Source organism: Lissotriton helveticus, chromosome 6 (genome assembly GCF_964261635.1).
Source record: "Lissotriton helveticus chromosome 6, aLisHel1.1, whole genome shotgun sequence".
NCBI lineage: Eukaryota > Metazoa > Chordata > Amphibia > Caudata > Salamandridae > Lissotriton > Lissotriton helveticus.
In genome coordinates this window covers 1,221,005,949-1,221,033,010 of record NC_136067.1, presented here as the reverse complement: position 1 = coordinate 1,221,033,010, position 27,062 = coordinate 1,221,005,949, and the positions used below count along the sequence as shown (strand labels likewise).

General features: G+C 44.1%; 1 protein-coding gene across 1 annotated transcript in view; it reads left to right on the top strand.

Moving 5' to 3' along the window:
- TPD52L1 (TPD52 like 1) overlaps positions 1-27,062 on the top strand; it is a 957,427-nt gene that overhangs the window by 385,481 nt on the left and 544,884 nt on the right. The window contains exon 3 of the mRNA XM_078648935.1: positions 20,724-20,872. Within this exon, the coding sequence (XP_078505061.1) occupies positions 20,724-20,872 (149 nt within the window). The remainder of the gene's footprint in view (positions 1-20,723; positions 20,873-27,062) is intronic.

The following is a 27,062-nucleotide window of genomic DNA, read 5'->3' as shown; positions in this document are numbered from 1 at the left end:
GTGGGCTAGTTGCCCCCCAGGGATCCCCAGTATGCAAGGGGAATTAGTTCCTCCTCTGCAAACGTGCCAGGGGTTACGCTGCAGAGTGTTGATCCCCAGTATGCAAGGGGAATTAGTTCCTCCTCTGCAAACGTGCCAGGGGTTACGCTGCAGAGTGTTGTAAAAAGGGGGCATGCCCTCTGAACACCTACCTGCAAAAATGTAGTAAATCAGTATAAAAAAACCAAATTAATACATTTAAAAATTGTCATTTAAAAAACCGTTGAAATTCAATGAAAAAACCATAGGTTTCAGGCCTTATATAGTTAGGAATTAGCATTTAAAAAAACCTTGCATATTCAATTAAAAACCATAGGTTTCAGGCCTTATATAGTTAAGAATTAGCATTTAAAAAACCTTGCAAATTCACTGAAAAAACCATAGGTTTCAGGCATTATATAGTTAGGAATTAGCATTTAAAAAACCTTGCAAATTCACTGAAAAAACCATAGGTTTCAGGCCTTATATAGTTAGGAATTAGCATTTAAAAAACCTTGCAAATTCACTGAAAAAAACATAGGTTTCAGGCCTTATATAGTTAGGAATTAGCTTTTAAAAAACCTTTGAAATTCACTCAAAAAACTATAAGTTTTAGGGGTGTTATAGTTAGCTGGACATTTCACTCATACAAAACCATTGAAATTGCTCCTATATAGTTAATTGTACTAACTATATTTCGCGCACCCGCAATCCACTGCTGATGATGTCACATATTACATCATTCATGATATGGTCAGTGACATCACTGATGACATCTCAAATGACATCACTGATGACATCATCCAGTGAATGTGGTTTGCTTCGGTATTTAAATACGCATTATATATATATATATATATATATATATATATATATATATATATATATATATAGCAATTTGCATTGAAGAATGAGTGGATATATAAAAATAAATACTTTGGATGGAGGATTTAGTAGCAGTGTAATTGAATGTTTACCTGACCAATTTATAGTGTCTCACTAAATATAGTGTATGAGTAGCTTTAGTCTACCCAAACACATCTTCACCCACATACTGCAGGCATGTGGCCCAATGTGCCCCTTTTAAAACATATTTTTTTAACTTTGTGAGGGTCCTGCAGCTCCCCAGGCACTGCTGGTGGACCGTTGCTGCCGCTTGCAGTGCACCGAAGCACATGTGAGCTCTGCCTCAAACTTTGATTGGAATTTACAACTTTTTAAAGATGACCAGCCATGGTTGCCAATGCATGCTCACTCATTTTTGTTATACTTTCTTAAAAAAAATATTCAAAGATGGACACATTTGGGTCATCTTTGAATGTTTTTGTACACCTTTACTACAAAAACATTGCAAGATGAAGGTCTTTGTGTAAAAGCAGCTATTTTTACAAGAAACATTTGCAAAAAATAAACAGCGGCAAGCCAAAGGTCCCTGCAACCAAAGACAGACAAATTGGCTTTGCCGATGATTATTTTTCTAATGCTTCTTTTTGTTGTGTAGCACATTTTTAATATATTAATAACATGTATTTTATTTTTTATTTAACGGGTTTTGTATAGCACAAACAAGAACATAGGAGGTATCAGAGCGCTTTACAGATTGGTAGTTACGAAGGTATAAGAAATGTAAACAATAGCACACTGGGCAAGAAGAGGCCAAAATATATCATAGCAGTCATAACAGTTCATTAAAGACAAGATTCAGATAGCGAGACCTAAGGTGAACTGGGGATCTAGCCCAGAAATGGCTTTATCAGAATTTCTGTAACTTCCCTTCTGAAGGAAGCTGTGGTATTATTCAATCTTATATCAGGTGGCAGGGAGTTCCAAATTCTTGGTGTAATACCCACAAATGCTCGATATTAGATTTCATATTTATGGATTTTCTGTGGATTGAGCAGTAGAGCACTGGAGCCCCTAGAGGATCTAGATCCCCCAAAGAGCTCAAGTTTTTGTGCAAGCTATAACCGGGTGTTGTAATATTAAGCTTTTTGGGTCATCCATGCAATTTTTAAATGAATCCTTGCCTCATAGGGAAGCCAATTTAGTGATTTTCAACTCAGACGTGATGTGATGATAACATTTCGAGCTTCTGAGGGTCCTTGCAATGGAATTGAGAGAGGCCTTAAGTGGTGCTGTCGTCCCTCTTGGAAGTCCACATAGGCTTGCGCTACCATAATCAAGTTTAGAAATCACTAGTGCTTGCACCGCAATCTTGAGGTTGTTGTGGGGAAGAACGGTTTTATTTTCCTCAGGATTCTCAAGTGGAAGTTCACTCCTTTGGTGATAGCACTAATGTGCTTCTACATGTTCATATGCTTATCCAGCATTATTCATAGAGAGCTCATGGAATCGATGATGTTTGGTGTGTAGTTGAGGGCAATACGTTGGTGCAACCATTTTACAATGTTTGGAGACTGAGGTAATGACGAGGAATTCAGTTTTGAGAGAATTAGACTCAGGTGATTGAATGTCAGCCAACTTTGTGTTTTGTGATGTCCTCTGGGGAGGACACCTTCAGGTACAGTTGAGTGTCATCAGCATGCATGTGATAGTGGATGTTGGACAATTTCAGGATTTCCGTTAGAGGCTCCATGAACAGATTGAAGAGGGTGGGTGAAAGTGTGGACCCCTGTCGTACCCCTTAATGAGTGGAGAGGGGTTAGACAGAGCCTGATTAACCTTGAGTCTGTGGGTTCTAATGTGTAGGAATGATGAAAACCCGTTGGACACAGTCCCCGATAGCCCCGTCCTATGCTTCAGTAGATCGATGAGGGTATCATGTTTGACTATATCAAAAGCGGACGAAAGGTTGAGGAGGATCATATGGTGGCACGTCTAATTTTTGTCCAGCTTTCGTAATGCATCATCCACAATGTGTGTAAGAGCAGATTCTGTGCTATGACCCTGACAGAAGCTGGATTGGAATTGGTCCAGCAGTTAGAATTGTTCAATGTGCTACATAGCTGGATGTGTACGCATTTCTCAAGGAGCTATTCCAGAGTAGTGAAGGTGGAGATTGGATGGAAATTGTGGAGGTTAGTATGGTCTGCAGGTCGTTTTTTTAAGGATGGGGTGGCCTGCCTTGACTTTGGGCAATCCGGGATCGAACCTTGAAGCAGAGAGGCATTAACTATCTCCGTCAAGAGAGGGAGTAAGGATGATCTGATCTCAGTGAAGAGGTTTGGTGGTATGGAATCTCTAAAGAGATTGGAAGATTTCAGTGTAGCAAGAGGTTTGTGAACGGTGCTCACATCCACGGTTTTGAATAGGCTCAAGAAAGCATTGTTTTGGGAGGGAGAACCAGAGTATGGGGGTCACACCCAACCTAGAGGGTGAATAGGTGGAAGGTAGATTCTCCAAGTATGCCCGTAGTTCCATTTCGATCTTTGTTAACTTCTCATGGAAGAAGGCAGCAAATTCGTCACAGTTAGGCTCCTGACAGAGATCCAAGGAGGAGGGTTAGGATGGCTGTTAGATTGAAGCTTGATGAATGCAAACAATTTTTTAGACTATTTTTGGCTTGCTCTAGTTGTTTTCTGAGATAACAAGCTTTAGAGCGTCTAATGCATTTGTTATATACATTTCTCAGAGACCTCAGCTGAGTAAGATGGTCAAGGGAGGGTGAGGATCGCCACAAACGTTCTGCTAGTCTCAGGTTTCTTCTTTCAGTATTTAGGCTCCCATTATACCAAGGTTTGGAGATATTGGAGGGCATTGTTTTTAGCTGTAGGGGTGCCATTGAATTTAATATGTTAGTCATGGAGTGATTATAGTGGTCTGTAATGTTAACAACATCATACATGTCCAGAGGAGGAGGCAGGATGTTATCAGTGCGGGAAGTCACATCATATAAGTTAATGTTTCTTAGACTTCGTCACCAATGTCTAGGTTTCTTCAGCTGAGCCTTAATGCTTCTCCCCGATTCTGAAATGAGGAAGGAGACGCAATGGTGGTCCGTCCAGTCACATGCGGCGATAGATTCAAGTTGAATGGAGTTGATCTTAACAATGACCAGATGTAAGGAAGTTACCTTGATGTGAGTAGGGCTATCACATACTTGAGTGAGGTTAAGGTCTAATACGAAGAATTTGAGGCTATTGACTGACAAGTCAGATTTCAGATTTATTAAGTTAGCACAGTTAATTAAAACCATTGCAATAAAAATGTCTCTGTAGCGTCTTTACCACATTAGAAACAAAGCAAAGCAAACCATTACATTCATAACATGTTTCTAACAAGTCAGTCTTGTACTGTGACCATAACAGTAATTATACGCTTCAAAATCATGGATAAAATGAGCCTTGAGGCTCAGTTTGGTGAAGGGACAATAGGACAAAGTGCAAAAATAGTCTGTGATGAGTTTTTGGGAAGGAGGGACCGGTTGCGGAAAAGCAGGAAAAGGAGAGGGCCGGTTTTCCAAGAGTCTGACATATTTTTGGGACCTTGTGAGTGTTTGAATATCTGTACAAGTAAAACAGAGAGCAGATGCCTCCCAACATGGGCTAATGCCCCTTTTTTAGGTATAATTATTTTAGGAGAAGTCTTCTAGGAGCGACTAGGGTGGGACAACAGCACAGAAGATGCAGCCATGATTCAGACCTGTAATTGCGCAGTCTACAAGCCCTCTCCTCACCAGTTGGAGCCCATCGGTTGAGGGCAGTGGAGCGCAGACCTAGAAGACGCATAAACATTATATTTTTGCCGGCCATTGCGTTCAAACTATCAAAAAGGTATGGTTGCAGTACCCCAGGGAGGTATTAATCGTTCAAGGTGAGCAAGATAGTTGAAGTTTTTAAAACCTGAATGTGCATCTGGTAGGAGATATGTCTTGCCTGCATATTGATAACCCTTTTCCAGACTGTGTATGGAATAGAGTCTGAAGTTAGTGATGTTTCGTCAATATGTAGTGTTCTTATGGCTTTTACAATTTGTCGGTTCCACGGGTTCCCAGGGCTGGCAAGGGTTACTTTTAACCGGGCTTTAAGCGTATTATTTGCGGCTTTTAGTACCCTTATGTAGTACTTCAGGATCTCAGCCTCACAGAAAATAGATTGTCTTTGGAGGCCCAGCTCCAGTCATAGTCTTGCCCTGTGAATATAATTCGGGAGACAAAAGATTTTTTTATAAATCGTAACGCGGGTGTAATATCATGCTTTGCTTACATGCACTTGCTTTCTTTTAGAACTTAGATTGCTCGTTCGTGATTGTTCTTAGAATAGAGAATGTAATGTGTATTCCAGGCAGTTGTAGATCTTGGCTGTTTGTGGATGAGGCGAATAAATTGCTCCTAAAAGATTTCATCGACTTAACTCTTTTATTCTTGTGGAAATCACCACATATTATACTGGCGACGATCATCCTACCTCTCCGCCTCAACACGCAGCCGTCCTCGACCTGTCACCTCTCCAGCGCCTGATTTAAAATCAAAGGAAGCGTTGTCTTCCCAGCGGCAGCTCACCAACTTCATCACCACGTTTCATGAAAAGATTACACGGTGAGGAGTGCAGCGGGAGGTTTTTATAAAAAAAGGGACTTAAAATAACTAAAGAAACATAATGTTTTAGACGCCGCGCGCTCAGCAACAGTTTGTACACTACTCGCGGGCACACTCGTGCTTGGATTTGAAAGACGCAGACTAATGACCGTGCGTTTCAATGATGTGTGCAGTGCGTGTCATTGACGCATTACGTTCTACTTCGCATTTGTCTTTCAATAGAACGAACAATCTCTAAAAGACTATAATTCTTGCATGTCAGTAACGTAATGAGCATTGTGACGTTTGAAGAATCTCAACAATAGGAAAACTCTTTTAAAAGAGAACAAGCTCAGCGCGGCAGTGTTTGGTTTGGCATTATGACATAAACAGATAAAAAAAAGGAGAGATAAACTGGAAGGAAGAAAACCATTATTACACAACAATTCACAATTGAGATATAATTTCTTTAAAGAATCTTTACAAGAGAGTGCATTCTCTTTATTAATACAAGGAGCAGAAAGACTAAATAAAAAATTACAATTCATTTAAGAAAGAAAAGTCTCATTTGAAAATGCAGAATGTAACACAACCCGCATTTTTTTTGACAAGTCCTGGAGAGCCAAATGTGAAATGGCAAAAATGGAAAAAAATATTTGCAAACTATGCAAGAGTATGTGGCACAAACTTGAGTGCAGAAAGAAAACATTCATTACTGTTACACTGCTTAGGAGGAGAAGGGCAAGATGTCTTAGAACATTTACCAGAACTCACAGCATCTGAACAAAGGAATTTGAATGAGTACGAGATAGCCATTGAACAATTAGATCGACATTATCTTCCTAGATTGAGTACAATAATGGAAAGATACCATTTTGGTTTAAGAGGGCAAAAAAAGGATGAGTCAGTTGAAGACTATGTTTCTGCATTAAGAAAGTTAGCCTCATCTTGTAAGTTTGGACAGACCTTGGAAGAAAGAATAAGGGATCAATTTGTTTTGAAATGTGCTCATGACAGCATTCGAAAGGAACTATGGTTGAAAGATGAACCACCATTGGAAGAAGTTATTGTTATAGCAAAGCAGGTTGAACACATGACAAAATGCGTGGATGAATTAAAAGGAGAAAAGGAAAAGATGACTGAGCCGGAAAAGAAAAGTGAACCTAAAGTTGAAGAAGTTGTCTGTCAAGTAAAGAAAGAAGAAAAAATGTCTTGTGAAAAAAATGATAATGGAATGAATAGTTTCAATGCAAACTTAAATATTTTTAACAAGTTTTCTTGTTTTAGATGTGGGAATATTGGTCATCTATCTAACTCTCCCAATTGTCCTGCTTTGAAATCCATTTGTAATAATTGTGGGAAAAGGGGACATTTCTCAAAGTGCTGTAGAACTAAGAGCAACAAGAGGGACAATGTGAATAGGAAATGGTCCCAACCCCAGGTGAAAACTGTAACTTTCCAGATCAGTAGTGGTCCATTAGAGCATCCCTCACATTTAGTGAAAGTGGATGATGCCATAATTGAGTTTAAGTTTGATTTGTGTTCCCAGATTACCATGATTGATGAAGAATTATTACATAAGACTTTTGGAAAGAATGTTAAACTTTCCAAAAGCGATATCATACCCTTGGGTTATGGCAGGAAACCAATTAGGATATTAGGTTATTTTATGGGTACTATTGAGTTGGGAAGTCGCATTATTTCTGGTAAGATATATGTGACAAATTTGGGTGATTCCTTAATTAGTTGGAGACATCAGCGAGATTTAGGGGTTACACTTAATCCAAATGCCTCACCTCAAGTACAAATACAAGAGGTAGAAGATTTGTCAGAAATGTTTGCAGGAAAATTTCCAAATGTATTCAAAGATAAGTTAGGTTGTTTGAAAGGTTACAAACATTGCATAAAATTAAAAAAGAATGCAATCCCCATAATAGCAAAAGTAAGAAGGATTCCTTTGGCTGAACAAGACAAAGTACGGAAAGAAATCGACAAACTTATTGAGAACAACATTATAGAACCTGTAGAAGCAACGGAATGGTTGGCTCCCATTGTTATAGCCAAGAAGCCAACTGGCGAAATTCGTCTATGTATAGATTTGAGGGCCTTAAATAAAGAGGTAGTGGTAGACAGATTTCCGTTGCCCAACATCGATGAGATCGTGGGTACTTTGGAAGGTGCAAGGTACTTTACCACCTTGGATCTAGCTTCTGCCTACCACCAGGTGGAACTAGATACCTCTTGCCAAGATTTGACTGCTTTTATAACCCCCATGGGAACTTTTAAATTTAAAAGAATGCCTTTTGGATTAATATCAGCTGCTTCTGTATTTCAACGAATTATGGCACATATACTCAAAGGTCTTCAGGGCGTGAAATGCTACCAAGATGATTTACTAATTTATGGTGCCAACATGCTAGAACATAATGAACGGGTGTGTGATGTGTTGAAAAGGTTGTCTGTAGCTGGTTTGTCTCTTAAGAAAGAGAAGTGCAAGTTTGGGTTGGAAGAAGTGAACTATCTTGGGCACTGCATTAAGAGTGAAGGCGTATTTCCAAAGTCAGATTTAGTTGCATCCATTGATAATATGGCTCAACCAGTTAGTAGAGATGAGTTACTGTAATTTCTTGGCATGGTAGAGTTCTATGGGAAATTATTGTACACTTTGCAGACAAAACAAAAAATATGAGAAGGCTTACTGCAAAGAATGTTATATTTGAGTGGTCGAATGACTGTAGGAGAGAATTTGATGAGATTAAAGAGGAATTAAAAAAAGCTCCCTGTCTTCAGGCATTTGTTCCGGGTTTGCCAACGTATGTGTTTACTGACGCAAGTGACAAAGGTTTGGGGGCAGTTTTAGTACAAAAAAAAAATGGGAATGATTCTCTTATTGCTTGTGCCTCAAGGAGTCTTTGTGGTCCGGAACTTAATTACTCAGTCATTGAGAAAGAGTCATTAGCTATCTACTGGGCTCTAAAAAAGTTTAGGAATTTGATTTGGGGTACTAAGTTTGTTGTTAAGTCAGACCACAAACCTTTAAAGGAAGCTTTTTGTAAGAAGGGTTTGGATTCTATCTCCTCTAGAATTAGAAGATGGATTATATCTTTGCAGGAGTTTGATTTTGAGGTACAATACTTACCAGGTGTTTCAAATAAAGCTGCTGATTGTTTTTCGAGATTAGTGAAAGGTGATAATCTATGTGATGATGAGGAGTTTGATGATGAAGATGGTTTTCTCAATGTTTGTGAAGTTACTGAGGGTGTTGTGGGAAAAGATGAGTGGAAGGATGAATTACTAAAGGATGAAGAGTTAGTTAATGTATTATCTTTGCTAAGGGATAATAAACGTTTGGAAAAACCATGGTCTCTAGTCTCCCAGGAGTTATTCATAACTGATGGCATGTTGACACGAGAATTGAGACTTGTGCCTCCCTCTTCTTTAAGGAAAAGATTATTGGTACATGCACACACTGGCCATTTAGGTATAGTGAAAACTAAGGAAATGTTACGCACTCAATTTTGGTGGCCTGGAATGGATTTAGAAATAGAACGCATGGTTAGAGACTGTATTGAATGTTGCGCTAGTGACAAAATTCTAAAGACCAGACAGATGCCTATGGTTTGCAGAGTTTTACCTAATCATCCTTGGGATGAATTAGCTATTGATATTTTGGGTCCTCTTACGGGTGTCTCTGATACTCCTTACTTGATTGTTTTAATTGATTTATACTCACGTTGGATTGAAGTATGTACTGTAAGTGATATAACATCTGATTCTGTTATTAAGTTTTTATCTGAGATTTTCATGAGAGAGAGTGTTCCAAACAGTATTTTATCAGATAATGGGCCTCAATTTTGTTCGGCTGCATTTGATGCATACCTCAATAAATGTGGTATTGTACACAAGCGTTCTTCGTTATACCACCCTGAAACCAATGGTGCAGTTGAGAGGGTCAACAGAACGTTAAAAGAATGCATTCAGCTTGCAAGAGCCAATGGGTTAAATTGGAAAGAAGCACTTAAGGAAAGAATTGAGGCTTACCGTTGTTCCCCTCACTCTACCACTGGTAAATCTCCCTTTGAATTATTCAAAGGTAGAGTTCCAAACACCATGTGGTGTCCTGGTTGGATGAATTTGAACAAGGGGTTCGTTGACAATCATGTTGGTGCTTGGAGGGAGAGGGAATTAGAAAAGCAAGTTTGTAGAAAAATGTATTTTGATAAAAAAAAAATTGTTCAATTTCAGGAAGTTAAAGTAGGTGATCTTGTCAAAATAAAAGCACCTGTTGAAAGAAGATCTTGGTCTAAATATACCAATGTTAGACCTGTCATTAAAGTTTTTGGTAATGCCATTAAGCCACAAGATGGGAGGATTTGGAACAGAAGTCGTGTAGTTGTGGTTATGTCAAGGAATGTTTCTCAAGGTGACATTGATCCTGTCTGTGAATCCTCTGGCACTGTTAATCTCCCTCTTACCTGTTCTAGCAATTCACCTTCTTGTCGTATGAGAAGTCAAAGATTACGCAGAGCACCATCCTATATGAAAGACTATGTATAAACTCATTTGTTTTCACTATCAAGAACATTGAGTTGTTCAGTTCTTTTTTATTATTTTACTCTTTTTATTGTGTTTGTTGCTGTTGTAAAGAAGGGAGATGTGTAATGTCATGCTTTGCTTACATGCACTTGCTTTCTTTTAGAACTTAGATTGCTCGTTCGTGATTGTTCTTAGAATAGAGAATGTAATGTGTATTCCAGGCAGTTGTAGATCTTGGCTGTTTTTGGATGAGGCGAATAAATTGCTCCTAAAAGATTTCATCGACTTAACTCTTTTATTCTTGTGGAAATCACCACATATTATAGCGGGCATGGTCGAGACTGGCCGAACATGCATCTGTAAAGGCCTGGTGCCCATGGTTTAGGGCAGGAAGAAGGGTAGCTTTGATCACCTTCAGTATGGGTTCCGCAGAGGCACTGCTCAGGGACTGATTAAGTTGAGTCAGGCTGTATGTTGTTGCTACAGCTCTCTTTTTCAGGGCAGCTAGGTGGACTGATGGTCTAGAAGACTTGCTAAACCAAACCCCCAGGTAGTTGTATTTTGATGTTTAAATTTTTGCGGGCCCAATGTTCCACGTTCGAATTTTCTTTTTGCAACGGCCGAAAATCAAAACCTTGGTCTTATCCTGGTTAATTTTAGAAGCATTAGCTGTGTTGTATTCGATGAGCTTACACAAGGCTTGTTGGAGGCCAGACATGGCCTGGTCCATTATGACAATATCGTCAGCATATTGCAGCATGTGAAAATTCGTTTTTGCTTGGCCCAGTTTTGGCGGAAGGAGGCTGCTTTGCTCTAGGAATCTCCCCAGGTCAGCGGTGTTGAGGTTAAACAAGAGGGGAGCACCTCCTTGCTTTAGGCCGTCTAAAGTTGACAAGTCATTCAGGTAAATTTAATGGAGGTTAAAGTCTCTAAGGGAGAAATGGGTGCTGTGATACTCCACGTTCCTAGAGCTGATTTCCATGAACTGATATATGAAAGGTAAATTGTCTCGTGGAGGATGGCAGAGCGCGTGGATTTTGCACGCTTGCCTGTTTTTGCATGAGACCTCGAAGCACAGGTATGCACATGAGGATAGAGAATCAGATTGTTAAATTGGTATGATGTATACATACAGTGTCTCTCCTCAGCCCAGCCTGTCTATCAAGCCTGATGATATCATAGTTATGGGGCACTAGAATGTCGAATATTGGTACAGATGAATCGTTAAGCCAGGTTTCCGTCCGCACTAAAATGTCTGAATCATGCGCAAGGATGGAGGCAGCAATGTCTGCAGCATGTCGTACTGCTGATCTGCAGTTGAGAAGCATGTATTTAAGCTGTGGTTTGGGTTCTTCTGGGGAAGTAATAGTGATGGGGACTCTAGAGAGGTTGATCTTATTTAAGGATCTAGAGTTAACTCGAGGTTCTATACCCGGAGGCTCTGTAAATGGGTCTGAGTAGATTGCTTCAATTTGGCACACCTTATCTATGTTAATAGCATATGATGGGCCATAGGAGAGAAGTGTTATAATATCTGTGTCTTAGAGTGAGTGTTTTACAATGAAAGGCTGGGAGGAGTCATTAGGGAGGGGTGAAGTTTTCCATCTTTTGTTACTAGGGGCCCTAGTGGTGTGGTCATAGTGGGTACGCCGGGCGCAGAGAGCCTGAGGCCTGATTTTGAGGGATGTGTGTAGTTTTAGCACACAGTCTCCGGGGACCCACTAGGCTTCTTCAAATTCAATTCAAATGATCTTTATTCGGAATTAATTCATCCATAAAAGTACACACAGGTTAAAAAGCATAAACATTTTGATAAAAACAAATTAATTTTGTTATTATATAAAAGGAAGCCTTTTTCAATTACAAGTGAGTGATTATATCTCAAAATATCCCCACACTGTGAATTTTTGTAATATTGCCATTTGCACAAACGATGCTTTGAGATATAATCACTCACTAGGCTTCTGATTACTAGAAAGCTCAGCATTTGTCAGGTTCGGTTTTTTGGAGTCTATGTTTGAAGTTTTTGGAGGTGTTTTTTGATAGGTTAGGCGGGTATTTAATTGTATATGCATTTTGGACCAATGACTCCAAATTCGTAAGGATAGGTATAAAGCTTTTGAATTCACAGCCAGGCTTCAAGCTGCTGGGGTCATGGAACCAGGTGATAATGAGTGCAGAGCTCTTTGTGATCAATGAACCTGCTAAGACAAACCCTTGTGAGGTGACAACGTGGTGATTATACAGGAGTATGATGTAACAATTAGTGACCAACGTTGATTATTCGGGAGGCAAGCATATATGAAAGCAAGGGGGTTGAGGCAAGGCTCAAGAGGGGAAGCTCGGAGGCAATGATCATCACTAAGTCTCCTGGACCTCGTGATCACTTACAGCCGTAAAGCTGACTCCAATTAATGGGATAGGCATTGCTAGAGCTCATGGGTCAGTCAGTAAGAACATGAGAAAGTAACGAAGTGTGAGGAAAGTAGCATGTACAAGAAAATGGTTAGGACCAGCTGACCTATCCAAGATGACCCTCCCTCTAGGAGGGTATAACAGTCCTCTTTCAATTTCTATGGCACCCAGGACAGATTCAGGTCTGGAAAGAGCAGTGAGTGTCTCTTCTATATCTAGTGAAGCAAGCACTATCACAGTCACCATGAAAGCGAAGAACAGTGAGTGCCTTTTCTATTTCTATGTTTCAAGCTCAGCTCTGAGAGGCACAATTTGGCTGCGTTGTGGGAGGGAAAATGTTTGCCACTGAAAACACCAATCGGGAACATGCCCTGTCAAACATCTCTAGGAGCGGTGTGTCATCCTCTATTCCGCCACGCGGTGTATAACACCTCCAATCGATCACCCAGAAAACACCCAGAACAGAGTTCATCCAGAGTGCCGCTATGACGTAGCGCCGAGGCCGTGTACAGCTCGACCAGCAGTCTCCCTCGATATGCCCTCAGCGGAGGAGACAGCGAAGCAGTGCGCTCAAGAAGTATCACCAGGCTGGTCGAAATGTCATCCTTCGAAACCCCCCGCCGTACAAGCTAGCGTCGGCATGACTCCATTCAGAAGCTCATCGCACGCAGACTCCCTGCCTCCCCTCATTATCACCCACTGGAAATCACCGGTCTCCTCTGCTTCACATTCCCGGTACGCTGACAGTCGACCTGGGCTGTTCCCATGCCAAGTACTCGCCAAACCAGGTCAGCCACCTTGTGAGTGCAATATATGTGTTTAGGGGTTGATTGGGCCCCTGGCACCAATCTGGGGAAAATCGAGGGCTCCCTCCTCCACCATTGACGGATCCCAGGGAGGGCGTGGGAGGATCAAGGTGAAAATGTCATCAGCGGCACTGCAGGAGAGAGGCAGTGCACATCGGCAATACTTTGCCGGTCATGAGGGGTGAGCAAGGGTCGGGGGAGAACGGTCTGTAACATCCCCAAGATGGCGGCTCCTCTGCAGTGTCATTCGGCCCCGGTTCTCTTCTCAGATGAGTGGAGGGGTGAAGCGTAAATGGTCACAGCGACCCCACTGGAGATGTTGTAAAATGTCCCGTTTCGCCCCCCAATGAAGCTCTGAGTCAGGCTGTGAATTTAAACCATTTATTCCCGGAGCGCCGGGATAAGCGTGCACTCGCTTTGCCGGTCGGCGCCACACAAAATGGCCGCCTTCCGGTTCTGGTGTCTATGCTTCCGGATCCGGAACTACTGGCCAACAACTAGAACGATGCCACATATCTCCCCCCTTTATACAATCAACAATAGAAATAAGGAAACAATCTCTTACTTAATGTCCATATCATAGTCCTTAAACCTCTTGGGAGTTCTCACGATTCTTCCTGTTCTCGTCCTCACTACTCCCTCTACCTTCTCATCTCCTTGCATGTCCTTTATAGCGGTCCTTCCTCGGGCTTCTGTTCCTACCCCCTCTCCAACGTTTTTCTCTTCACCTTCTCCCTTCCTGTTCGCACTGCCACCTTCCTCGCTCTCTCTGTTGCTCCCGCCGTACATGGTTTCCTTTTCCTCCACATGCGGTGTCCTTCCATCCACTTGCTCTTGTCCCCTTTCACAACTTTCCACATCCCTTCTCTCTGCGTCTACTTCTACCTCTTCGTCCGCTCCCGTTGTCCACTTCAGTATCTTGCTACATTTGGCCATTCTGTCCTGCGACCAAACCTTGCCGTCACTGAGTAGTGCTGATCGGGCAAATGGTTCAATCACCTGTAGGGGCGGTGTGAATTTACTCTCTCCTTTCCTCTTCATGGCCGCTACCTTCACTCCCACCCAGTCACCTTTCTCAAGAGCCACTCCTTGCACATTCCGTCTCTTGTTGAACTGTTCTGTGTATGTCTCTTGCGCCTTCTCCAGATTTCTCCTTACTATTGCTGGTGACCATTTGCTTTGCACCACCATTTGCCTCCATGCGATATTGTCCTTGGTGAAAGGCTCTCTTCCCCTTAACACCTTAAAGGGGCTGTATCCTGTGCTGCCCGGCGTGATGCGGTAGGCCCATAGCATCTTGGGCAATTGCTTCTCCCAATCGAGTCGATCATTTATCGCAGCTTGGATGGTTCCCATGATTACCCGATTGAAACGTTCCACCAGGCCATTTCCCGCTGGGTGGTATATGGGGGTGTGTTTTACTTTGATCCCATTTCTGGACATATAGGCCTCCCATTTGGCCGAGACGAACTGGGGCCCATTGTTGCACGTTATGATCTTTGGGATTCCTTCCTTTATGAACACTGCATTCAAGAATGCGATCACCGCATCCGAGTCTACTGTGTCCTTCACTTCCACCTCCGGCCACTTGGAGTACCTATCCATCAACACTATAGCATACTTCTGGTTTCCTTCAATGTCCAGGATTGGTCCTATTATGTCGATGGACACCATTTCCCAGGGTCCTCCCGGCATGGGGAACTTTCCCAACTGTGGTCTCAGCATCACTTGGGATTTGTCCGCTTTGGAGCAGGAGTCACATTGTCTCACGTACCTCTCTACTTGAGCGTCAATCGCAGGCCACCAGTACGCCTGTCGGGCCAGGGCCTTGGTCTTCGTGATCCCCTGATGGCCCTCATGCAGCAACGCCATCAGGTGTTCAATTAGGCCTCGGGGGGAACAACCTTGTCTCCTCTGAGTAGGAAAAGGGGGTCCTCCCCCAGAGACAGCTCTTCTCTCACCTCCCAGTATCTCCTCAATTCCTCTTTCAGATGCCTCTTCTCAGGCCACCCATGAGTAACGTATCCTTTGATTGCCTCTAAGTCCTCGTCCAGCCTGTAGGCCTCTGCCCACTCTTGCGCACTGATCACTTGCTCCATGTCCTGCACGGTCGCCACCATGTAGCCTTCCCATCCAGGCTTCTCCTGTTCCTCCACTCCTTCCATGGCTGCCGCCCTGCTCAGGAAGTCTGCTACTTTGTTCTGGGGCCCCGGTATATACTCCACCTCGTACACAAAATCGAATAGTCTTAGTGTCATTTTGGCTATTCTCGGGGTGGCGTGCGAATGTCCACTAGACATTAAAACCTTTATCAGGGGTTTATGATCCGTGCGGACCACGAACTTGGCTCCCCACAGGTATTGTCTAAAGCGTTCCATCGCCCATACCACAGCCAGCATCTCTTTTTTGATGACGCTAAACTTCTCTTCATTTGGGGCCAAGGATCTGGACGTGAAGCTGACTGTTGATATATCTCCTTTGTTGGATCTTTGCATTAATACTGCTCCCAGGCCTCGGTCACTGGCATCAGTGGTGAGTATGGAATCAGCCGTCGGGTCGAAACCCTCAAGTGGTATGGCTTCTCCCATTTCCCGTTTCAAAGTCTCGAATTCCTCCTGCTCTTCTTCGGTCCACTTGAACCCGTTTCTTTCCTTCAGCAATTGGCGTAGGCAGTGCGTCTTGGTGGCAAAGTTGGGGATGAATTTGCTATAAAACTCGGCCATGCCCAGAAACGATCTGACGTCTTCCTTTTTCCCTGGGGCAGGTGCGTTCTTTATCGCTTCCATGATGGCTCTCTTAGGCTCAATCCCTTTCTCGCTAATTTCGTGACCCAAATAGGTGACAGAAGGGACCCCGAACTTGCACTTTGACCATTCCGCCGTGAGTCCGTTTTCTTGTAATGTGTGTAGCACTATGTGGAGTTTCTCATTGTGTTCTTGCTTGGTTTTCCCCACTACGAGGATATCATCTCGGAAAAATTGAACTCCCTCCACCTTTTGAAAGAGTCTGTGCATCAGTTTTTTGGAATACCGCTGCCGCGGATGCCAGACCAAACGGCATTCTCACGAATTTGTAACATCCGAATGGTGTTATAAAGGGTGTAAGATGGTTGCTGGAAGGATGGAGTTTTACTTGATGGTAAGCTGACGACAGGTCCACCGTTGAGAACCACTTAACTCCTTTTGTCATAGCCAGCATCTCGTTGATGCGTGGGAGCGGGAATTTGTCTATTAGAATGTTTTTGTTAAGTTCTCTGAGGTCTACACATAGCCTCACCTTCCCATTGGGCTTCTGGGCTACCACTAGGGGCGACAACCACTCCAACCTGTCCAGTTCGTCTTGCACTGCCTCTCTGCATCGGAATGGAATGTTCCTGACCTTGTGGATGACGGGTTTCGCTCCTTCTTTCAACCGTATCATGTGCTTAAACTTGACCAGCTCACCAATCCGCCCACTGAACACCTTTGGATATTCTCTGTGCCACGCCTCCTCTTCTTGTCCTCTCTCCATGTTCATGAGCAACACCTTTTCTATGCCTCTGGGATTTAACAGGATGCCCAGGGCACCTTGATCTTTCCAGCTGAGTACCGATGGTCCTTTTTCTGCTACGTATAGTTTGCAGTTGGCTTGTCTCCCTTTGAATTCGAATAGTAACGGGCAATACCCTAGCATGGGTATTCTCTGTCCAGTGTAGGTGACAGGCCTCACGTCCATGGGGTGCAGTTCTGCCTTTATTTTAGTCATGAACTTCTCTTCCCACACTTGTTTCTGGACGATTGTGATGGGGGCTCCTGAGTCTGCAATCATTTCAATCGGTACTCCTCCCATGTGCATGTTGAGCCTTGGCTTATCCGACTCTTTGCCTCCCATTTCTAGGACTTGGACATCGATGTAGAGGAGTTCTTCCTGGTCTCCTTCCTCCTCTTGCGTTTCTTCCTGTTCCTGGTTTCCTTGGTCTATGTACTTGACGGTGGGTCTTTTGGATTTCCTATGACACACTTTCTCATAATGCCCAAATATGCCGCAGAACGTACACTTCGCCCTGAACGCTGGGCACACCTTGTCGTTGCCCAGATGAGACATGCTTCCGCATCTGTAGCAGCTTGGTCTTCCGCCTCTACTTGTCTTCGGGTTTTCTCCTCCCGTTTGTTGGTTTCTCCTGGCGTCTGGATCCCTTGTTGGTTCTCGTTGCCTGGGTTTGTCTCCCTTGTTGTGTACCATGACTCTGCAGACTGTTTGTGTGCCTCCACCGTCCTTCCTGGCTGCCTGTGCACATCGTTTGGACATCTCTGCCTTCTTTACCATGGCCCACACCTCCTTCAAGGGAGCGTCTCCATTCACCCACAGTTTTTCCTGCACGTGCGTGCTTGTCGTGTGCATTATGATTTGATCACATACTAATTCGTCGTGTAGGGCTCCAAATTTACACGTGAGGGCTAACTTCTGCAGAGCTGCCACATATTCATTCACCGTCTCACCACTCTCTTGTTTTCTGTGGAAGAAGTTGTGTCTGTCAATGGCCACACATACCACCGGCCTGTAGTGTGCGTCCAGGTCTTCTATGGCATGCCGGAACACGTCTGTGTCGGTCGCGTCCCTGGTGCCTTTGACGATGGTGTCGTATACTCTTAATCCCTCCGGGCCCAAATTGTGCAACAGTATCTTCCTCCTCCTTGGGCTCGTGTAGGCGGCTTCACCTTCGTCCTCCAAGGCTTCCAAGTAATTAAGGAAGTATCTCTTCCAGTCTTCCCACGGCATCGTGGGTTCCCCCCTCTTTGGAAGGAAAGGTACCATGTGGGTGAGGGAAGTGGATGGTGTCGCCATCCTGCCGTCGCCCCTCGGATTGCCTGGGCGGGAACCGCGTGGTTGGGCGGGCTGCCTGGAGCCTGTCTGGTCTCGCTGCCTTCTTCGTTGTTCTCCCTGCTGTCTGCCACACCAGTCGCTCCTTCTAAGGTTTTGTTTGTGCGTGGTCTACCACTGTCTGTTCTGCCGGCCACTTCACCCCTCACCTGCTGATCCGCCAGCGTGCCTGGGTGCGGGGTGGTTACTCTCTGGGTGTCGCTACCTTCCTTGTCTGCGTTCGTGGTGAATAATCACGTGGTCTCAACGCTGCATGTTGTTGGCCCCTTTCACGCGCTTGTTCCCACTAGCCACCTCTTGGATGGGCGGAGTCTTCGTTCTTGAAGACTGGCAGGGGTGCGTGTGTCCTGCGTGGTGGGGTGGCTTTATGCTGACTGCTCGTCGGCTACTGCACTGACCGTCGCCTCTGCCGCGCTCCGGGACGACTCCTGAGGCTCTGTGCTGGGGTGCTCCGTGGGTTCGGAGACCTCTCCTGCAATTATTGTGGAGATATTCCGTTTTCCTCTTTTTTTTTTTTCGTTGCTGGACCCGCGTATTTATTTCTGGGTTAAATCCCGTCTCGTCGCCATTGTAAAATGTCCCGTTTCGCCCCCCAATGAAGCTCTGAGTCAGGCTGTGAGTTTAAACCTTTTATTCCCGGAGCGCCGGGATAAGCGTGCACTCGCTTTGCCGGTCAGCACCACACAAAATGGCCGCCTTCCGGTTCCGGTGTCTGAGCTTCCGGATCCGGCACTACTGGCCAACAACTAGAACGATGCCACAGATGTGCCAGCAGCTCTGCTGGAATTCCAAAATATTGTAAATACACATTTTGAACCATTCAACATGAAAAATTAGAAAAGCAAAATAAGAAACAGCTGAACCAGTAGCGGCTGCTAAGGGGCAGTAGTGGTGAGGTAGGGTGTATGAGGGGGAGACGGGGGATTAGGAAAAAAGAAAATTCCACTTACTTGCCGGCCACTGCGTCTCCTCCATCCTCTTTGGTCAACTTAGGAAGCAGAGTCCCCTAGCCATTTACGACATTGCTATGGTTTGAGCACCATGGTTCAGTGCTTAGACAGGCAGTGGGAGCCTTTGCATATTCTCCACTGGGGCTGTGCATTACAGCCCTGTGGAAAACATGCTAAGGGTGCATGACTGTTTGGCCGGCCCAAGACGGCCGGTCAAACCTCCACGCGCATTTAGAAAGTGCTCACTACTCCTCCACCTGCTCTGTGGTCAGCCCCGCCCCATACATTCAGAGCCTTCTTAAAAATAAAATGATGTTAACATGTTGTTATTATTTTATTTTTCCTGTGGAGCGACGCTCCTCCCCCTTAGCGGAGGAGCCGCCACTGAGGTGAACAAACAATAATAATATGAATACAAACTATAATTATTATAAGCAGCCAACAGGGTGAGTGTGGCTTTTAGGATTTATATATTGTGGTCTCTCAAAGGCATTGCCTATGGTCACCTATGAGAAACTGTTGAGCATTTTGACGATCAAAAATGGGAGGGAGGAAATTTTGGAAAGGTTTGCCTTTCTCTTTTTGGACCAGTTTATACAGGTGCCAATTTAAAATTCCAGTTTCACTGTCTCAGCTTGCCTCCTTGCTTTCACTGAGGTTCCTATAGGTGATAACATTATTCACTAGTTCCCCTGCTTTACCCTTGACTCACGGAGTGCCTAATGGTTAGATGCCATCTTCCAAGCTTTTCCACATGCACATCAGGCGCACTTTCCACATGCACATCAGCTGCACAGGGCTTAATGTCGGAAAGAGGCATGCAGGTGATCTCCTGTTATACCTCGTACATTTGGTGACAATAACATTCTGAGGTCATGTTTACTCAAGACTGGTCTTTAAAGTGAACAACCAAAACTCAATTGTTTTCTTTCTCATACATGTGAACCATTCCGCCCAATTCGAATTCAACCGCTTGGGCCTTGTCCTCTACCAATTGCTACATAACTGCATGTGATTCAAAATCGATTGGATATGTTAGTTACCTCCAACATCAACTTCAAAGAGATAGAGCAATGACACAAAACACTTGCCACCTTTCTTCTGTATTAATTACATGGAATCAAAGAGTCATTATGCTAAAAAAAGACAGACAAATAGCTTCCCTTGAGCAAGAATGTATCACATGATGCCAAATTCCATTCACCTTCTTTACATCTGAGAAAAACGTCTGTATTTACACAATTTGTGTGAAACCGTTTTGTTTACGTTCAAGTTTTTTTCTTTCTGTAATATAACTGTGCTGTTCATCTAATTTGTACTTTGCAGAACAATTGTTTTACATTTTCTTTCTTTTCAAATGTGTATATTTGAATATTAAGATCGCATAATTAATGCATGATTTTATTCTGTCAGTGAATTTCTTTTACAAATTCAGTTATATTATCCACAAATTTCATTGATAACATTTCCCGTTCGAAAGTGCATAGGGAGAGTTACAGAAAGAACTTGTGCAAGCAATTTCTGTAACTTGGCATTCGCCATCGCTGTTAAAAATAGAAGATCCAATAGTAATACAATATATGCTGTGTAAATCTGGTATTGAACTTCACTCTGTTACCAGTCTGTTTATTCTAAAGTAAGTCAACCTTACTTTCTTTTCAGCTTGAAGATGAAATTACGACTCTGCGGCAAGTACTAGCAGACAAGGAGAAACACCTGATGGAGATAAAGCACAAGCTTGGAGTTAACGTGATGAATGAGTTGAAACAGAACTTTAATAAGAGCTGGTATGATGTTCAGACCCACTCTGCGTAAGTATTCTTTTGTACTGTATTGGTATGTGTATAGCCCACTGGTGTGGTTCTATAGCACTTTGTAGGTCTTGTCAGCCTTGGTAGAGACAAGCGCTTAAGTGCAGTTGCATTTTCTGAATTTGTTAAAGCTGGGCAGTTGAGTATTTGAATGTCGGGGGACCATTTCCTCCAGGTCAGGACATTACGTACACTATTTCCATTCCTGGACTTTCATGTGATCACCTAATGCACTCTAAGTGCCTGGATATGAGTTTGGCGGACTTGTTCCTCCATCACAGAAGTGACGGGTATCCTGTCCGCCGTATTACAATATCCGTCCACCATATTATGAGTTCCATTATGCAATAACTCGTAATACCGGGACGCGATATCCCTCATGTTTGTAATGGAGTATCCTGTCCTCCAAACTCGTAATCAGGCCCTAGGTGTTGTAGTCCAGGTTTGCCTCAATTGAACTAAGTACCCTAAGACACCTGAAATCAATGATTTGTAAGTGAATGGTGCAGGACCGGAGACAGTGTTGTAGTGACATAGAATGAGGTGGTTTCCCTACATGAATTTTCTGTTGCTTGTTTGCGACACATAATTGTTAGGCTGGAAGTACCACCTTATGCCTCAGATTGCATTTCTAAGATCAGTAAAATTAGTTTCAAGCCCAAATAGGAAATTAGTGGCCCTGGCATCATTGTTGGCTAAAAGACAAGTGGACGAACACTGGGGTAAAGGTCTGGTACCCAGGCACTGATCCCGGATATGAGATCTCCTGTGTTGAAAATCTATGTGGAACTAGTAACAATGAAATTGTGACAGAGAGATATATGGGTCTCCCTGTGTGTATACATATGGGCAACAACTGATATATCTACTACCATTGCACAAATGGATGATCCTGAATAATAAATGCTATGGGGGGGGACAATGTCACTAACAGTGTCATTAAATGTGGATTGGTCTGCAGTGCATGGTTGGGGCATCCTGCCTTGAGTATATGACGTTTTATTAGAAGTGCCTACTGTTGTGTCTATCAAAAAGACCCAGACCAGATGTCGTGCATGTTACAACTTAAAATAATGTCGTGGTGTGAATGCCAGATGTTACTGAAACTGTGATTCAATGTACTGCACTGTACTGCAATGGACGTTTTTCAGCAGTGTTATGCTTGAGGTTCTAAGAGGAGAACTTGTGGTCACTTGAAGCTGTGAGTAAGCAGGCTTGTGCCAGTGATGATAGTGATGTGCAGGGAAGAGCATATTTTAGGATGAATAAATATACCTATTGGATCTGTAGTACTCGATTATGATGCAGCCTGTACAGTCATGCAGTAAAAAATGATTTGATGCCTAGTACCTCATAATAGCCAATTCTGATGAAAAGCATTTGCAAAGTACACCGTTTCGAAAAGGCAGTTCGTGCTCTACAAAACAGGCACAAAACCACAGTGCCTCAGCTGAACGAGCCGGAAGACTTGAAAGGCTTTTATCTATTTCTTAATACCGTTCTCATTTGTATTAATAAGGTAATATTGATGCAAAGCGGTATCAGATATGTGTGCTGGCTTCTTTCTTCTTTCCTGCTTAGCTGCAGAAGAAAGTTAAGAGTGATGCACCATGAGCTGAGCAGGGAAAGGCGCCCAGACAGAGCTGCAGCCGGCAGAGCTTGTAATCTCGCGGGCGCGGATGGGAATGACTGACAGATCTGGGCCAGCGTGCGAAGATGACGTCCATAAGTAGGAAGAGAAAATGTATGAAAAAACATGCCCATTTCAGGTTTTTTAATTCACCAATTGAAATTACATTCGCCTTTATGAAGGGTACAGCCATGAATCTTTCTGACGAGAAACAAATCCAAAAGAACAAGGATCGGCAAAGCCAATACATCTGGTATCGCTTGGCGCCTTTAACCTTGGCCAGTGCTTGTTTTTTTTATCATGCATTTTGTAAAACTTTATTGTTGGGGGAGAAGCAACTCCCTCTCCAAAATAAAAAATTGCCTAAAAGCAAAAATATGTTTTATTCTCAGAGAGCACACGTTGCCATAAGAGCCCCTGGTGTTGAAGAAAACTACTTTGTGAGCAATTAAGCTCTTTGTGAACACAATAGGACATCATCACTCACAGCGAAGTTAGCCAATGGCTGAGGAGTGCTGAACCTCTGCCCCACGATTCATGATGCAATGCGCAGAAGAAATATGTAAATGACAAAACAACAGATCTAAAATCCTACAGAACAAAAAGGAGCACATTATACAAAACTAATAAAGGGATTATTGTTGTAGAACAGGTGCCACATACCATAATGTAGGGAGAGAAAATGGGCACCTTAGCCCATTGGTTGGGTAGAAATAGACATATTGGGTGTCCAGTGGGCATTTGACAATCTTGAGCCAAAGGACCCCTATTGTGAGCTCTGCCCTGGGAATGGTCAGCACCCTCATATGTTTATAAATGTAAGTCATGTCATGGCATGGAAGGGCATGGCTGGGCCAAAGAGTTGCTGTTCCCTAGGATGACATTTCCACTTAAAATAATCAATAAGGAATGTTGAACATCTCTTTACATCAGCAGAGTTAACTGACCTTCTGAATCCTATGGCTCTGAATGTGGAGATCAGACAGACTATCATAATAATTCCCTGAGAGGATAGATGAATGCGATGAAGTGTCTCCATTCACTCCTTGGAGTTGGAATCCTTATGACAGTGCTTTACTCTGCAGGTAAGTTTTTTTTCCTGATAACATGTTGGTGGCATGTTTAGCTGTAGATACACTTGCTTTGCAAACTCCTGTCATCTAGTGTTGGGCACAGACGCTTGCACCTTGGTTTTGTTCGAAGAAGTCTTTTTGAGACAAAAGGAGGGTCAGTCGCGGCCGGCATGACTCGGGGGGGGGGGGTGAGGGGCGGGGCACGTGCGCGAGGTATCGCAACGAAAAACAAAATATTTTAAAAAAGATTACACTTACCTTGCCGCCGTTCCCGCCACCTCGTTTCTGCTCCTTGCGCCTGCATTCTCCTTGTGGTGTGGGACAAGAGGCCAGGAACAACAGCAAGGTTCCCTTGATTGGTAGGCACCCAGGCTCCCCTGACTAATCACAATGCTGCAATGCAGCATTGTGATTGGTTTTGAGCGTCCTGGTTGGATGCTCGACCAGGGAATGGAACCCTGGGCTTGTTCTCCATTTAAGCTGTAATGCAGCCTGCATGGGGAATGGGGAAAGTGTGCATGACTGGTTTGAGCGGCTGACCAAACACTCATTGTGCAGTTGAGTGGGCAAACCACTCCGCCCCTGCCCGGCTCCGTGAGGAGAGCAGCCCAGCCCTACCGCCCCCCCAAAGGAAGGAAACAAAAAATGATAATAACTCAAAGGTATTATCATTTTATATATCCTTTTCTTTACACTGCTCAAAGCTAATGACAGTGGTTGGCACCGAACTACAGAGCCGGATCTGAAGCACTCGCAACATTTGGTGTCGAATTCCACCTCGAAGACTTGCCCCTCGGCGTCAACCGCCACTTCGGCGCTGGATCCAAAGACGCCCGTTTGGCCACATTCTGAGCTGGAATCTTCGAAGCCGAAACCTACTTTGGGGCATTCTGGACATGACCCTCTGGCTCCATCCAGGTCATCTTCGGAGGAGTGCGACCAGCTCAACCTGCAGAGGCTCCAAGACATCTAGATGCTGGCCAGCAGAGGATCTACATCCAGCTATGCACGGGCAGGATCCTGGCTAAGCCTGCTCCACCACCCAAGGATCCCCACTAGCGGAGACTAACTTTTGAGGAGAATCTCAACCCTCTGTTGGAGTCACTGCCCAAAGAACCTTGGTGCCAGGGTAGAGGCATCTCTGCAGTGCTGCCTGACCCTTCCAGGCAGCACTGCTCTCCTTCTCCTCCTCCTCCTACTCCTCCTCCTCCAATGCCTTCTCCATCCGCTCCTATTGCCCCTTACTGCCCGGGAACTCTTACCCACTTTCACCGCAGGAATCTCCATATTCAGGGGATGGGGAGAGTCCAGCCTCTCCCTATCTATGATGCGTATGATCCTCCTTGCGTCCCTAAGGATCCTGAGCCTTGGGATGATTATCAAGCTGATCCCCCAGCAGACTCTGACCTGGATTTATACCCCGCCAAATCCTCTCCTCCTGACAATACCACTTCGTGCCATGAAGGTCTACACAGAGTGGCTGCTTTCTATAAGGTTGAACTGTATGTTCCACCTGAGGAAGATGATTTCCTGCTGGAAACCCTCTCGTCCACACAGAGGCCACTCCATTATTTGGCCACGTTGATTGGCATGCTCAGGCCTGCATCAGACATCTTTAAAGTGTCTGTGAAAGCCAGAGTCGTCATGCCTGAGCTAACAAACATTTTAAGGCTGCTCCTTAATACCCATAGCAAAGGGAATGTTACACTCCAATTCTCTAGTGGTCCATACGGTCAAGAAGAGAGCTAATTCCCAGGCCACAGGGTATGCGTCCCTCTTGACTGGCAGAGAGAGAAAATACGTGCTGCTGGCAAGCATGGGGCAGCGCAATCTGGCACGCAGTGGCGCATAGCCAATTCTGTGGGTTTGCTTTCTTTGTATGCCCATGCCCACCTGAATTGCTGGCTAGTCAGCTCGCTCTTCGAGCATTCCTTCCACTCATTCACAACAAGGTAATTTTAGTCTGCACGGACAACACCACGGCCATGGTTTACCTACAAAAGCAGGGGGCATGTTCCTGCCCTAGCTGTTTAGTCTAACCCAGAGCATCTGAATGTAGGTGATACATCACAAGGTACAGTTGGTCATAAAGTACATTTCGTGACTGAACAATGACTTGGCAGACCTGCTCAGGAAGCCGCATCAACAATTCCAAGAGTGGGAACTCCACCCCCAGACACTACTAATTTATTTCCAGCAGGGGGGGTTTCCGCATATAGATCTGTACACCCCCACTGAAAATGCGAAATGCCCAAACTTTGCCACCTGGTTATCACACCTGCCGTCCATGGGCAATGCACTTTGGATGTAGTGGTCATATATATTTGCCTCTACTTTTTCGCCTTTCCTGATGTTCGTAAATCACATGCTGAGGCAGACATCTCTTACCCTCATCCTAATAGCCCAAACATGGGCGCGCCAGCCTTGGTACTCCACTCTAAGGGGAACTCTCTCTGGATCCTCACAAGAAGCTTCCCGACAGGCCGGATCTTCTCACGCAAAACCATGAAAATCTGTGGCACCACAATCCTCAGCAGCTCAATTTTGCAGTCTGGCTCTTGAGGTCTTAGAGTTTGGTTCTCTCAAACTATCAGAGGAATATATGTCTATTCTTTGAGAAGCACGCAGGCCTACAACCAGGGCCTGCTACACGACCAAATGGAAATGTTTTGTAAACCGTTGCCTTCCCAAACATATCAATCCTCTCACAGTTTGTACAAGACACTGTCTATTACCTCCCTCACTTTCCACAGTCAGGCCCTGCCTACACCTCCATTTGCATGCATTTGGCCATTGTTGCTGCTTACCTGCACACTTCGCTCTTCAGAGTGGCAGTCATTAAGGGTTTCGTGGAAAGGTTTATGTGGGTAAACCTGCCCCGGATGCCTCCTGCTCCGGTGCAGAATCTCAGTATTATCCTAACTAGGCTCATGGGCACTCCTTCTGGGCCCCTTTACTGTGCCCACTTCAGTTTCTTTCATGGAAGGTAGCCTTCCATTGTAGCCATTACTTCCCTTAGGCGAATCAGTAAGGTAAACTTTCTCACCTCAGAAGAGCCTTTCTTTCAGGTTTGTCCAGATATGGTGGTCCTTAGAAACAACCCCAAATTTTTCCCCAGGGTGTTTTCCAGTTTTCATCTCAATTGATTGAGTTGCCAGTTTAGTTTTCTTTTCACATTCAGAGTGTAGTGGAATGCACCTTGCATACCTTGGATGCCAAAAGGGTATTAATGTATTATGAGGATAGAACAAAGCCTTTCATAAGACACAACTCGTTGTGTCCTACTCCAACCCACACAGGAGGTGTGACATTTCCAAATCAGTGCTTGCTCGTTGGCTTGTCAAGTGTATTGAAACGTGTTATGCTAAAGCTAAAAGGCCCATACCCTAATGGCTTCTATAGATTTCATAGGGAATATACCACTAGATGACATCTTTAAAGCAATCACTTGGTCCACTCCTAACAATTACTGTGTAGATATCCTCAC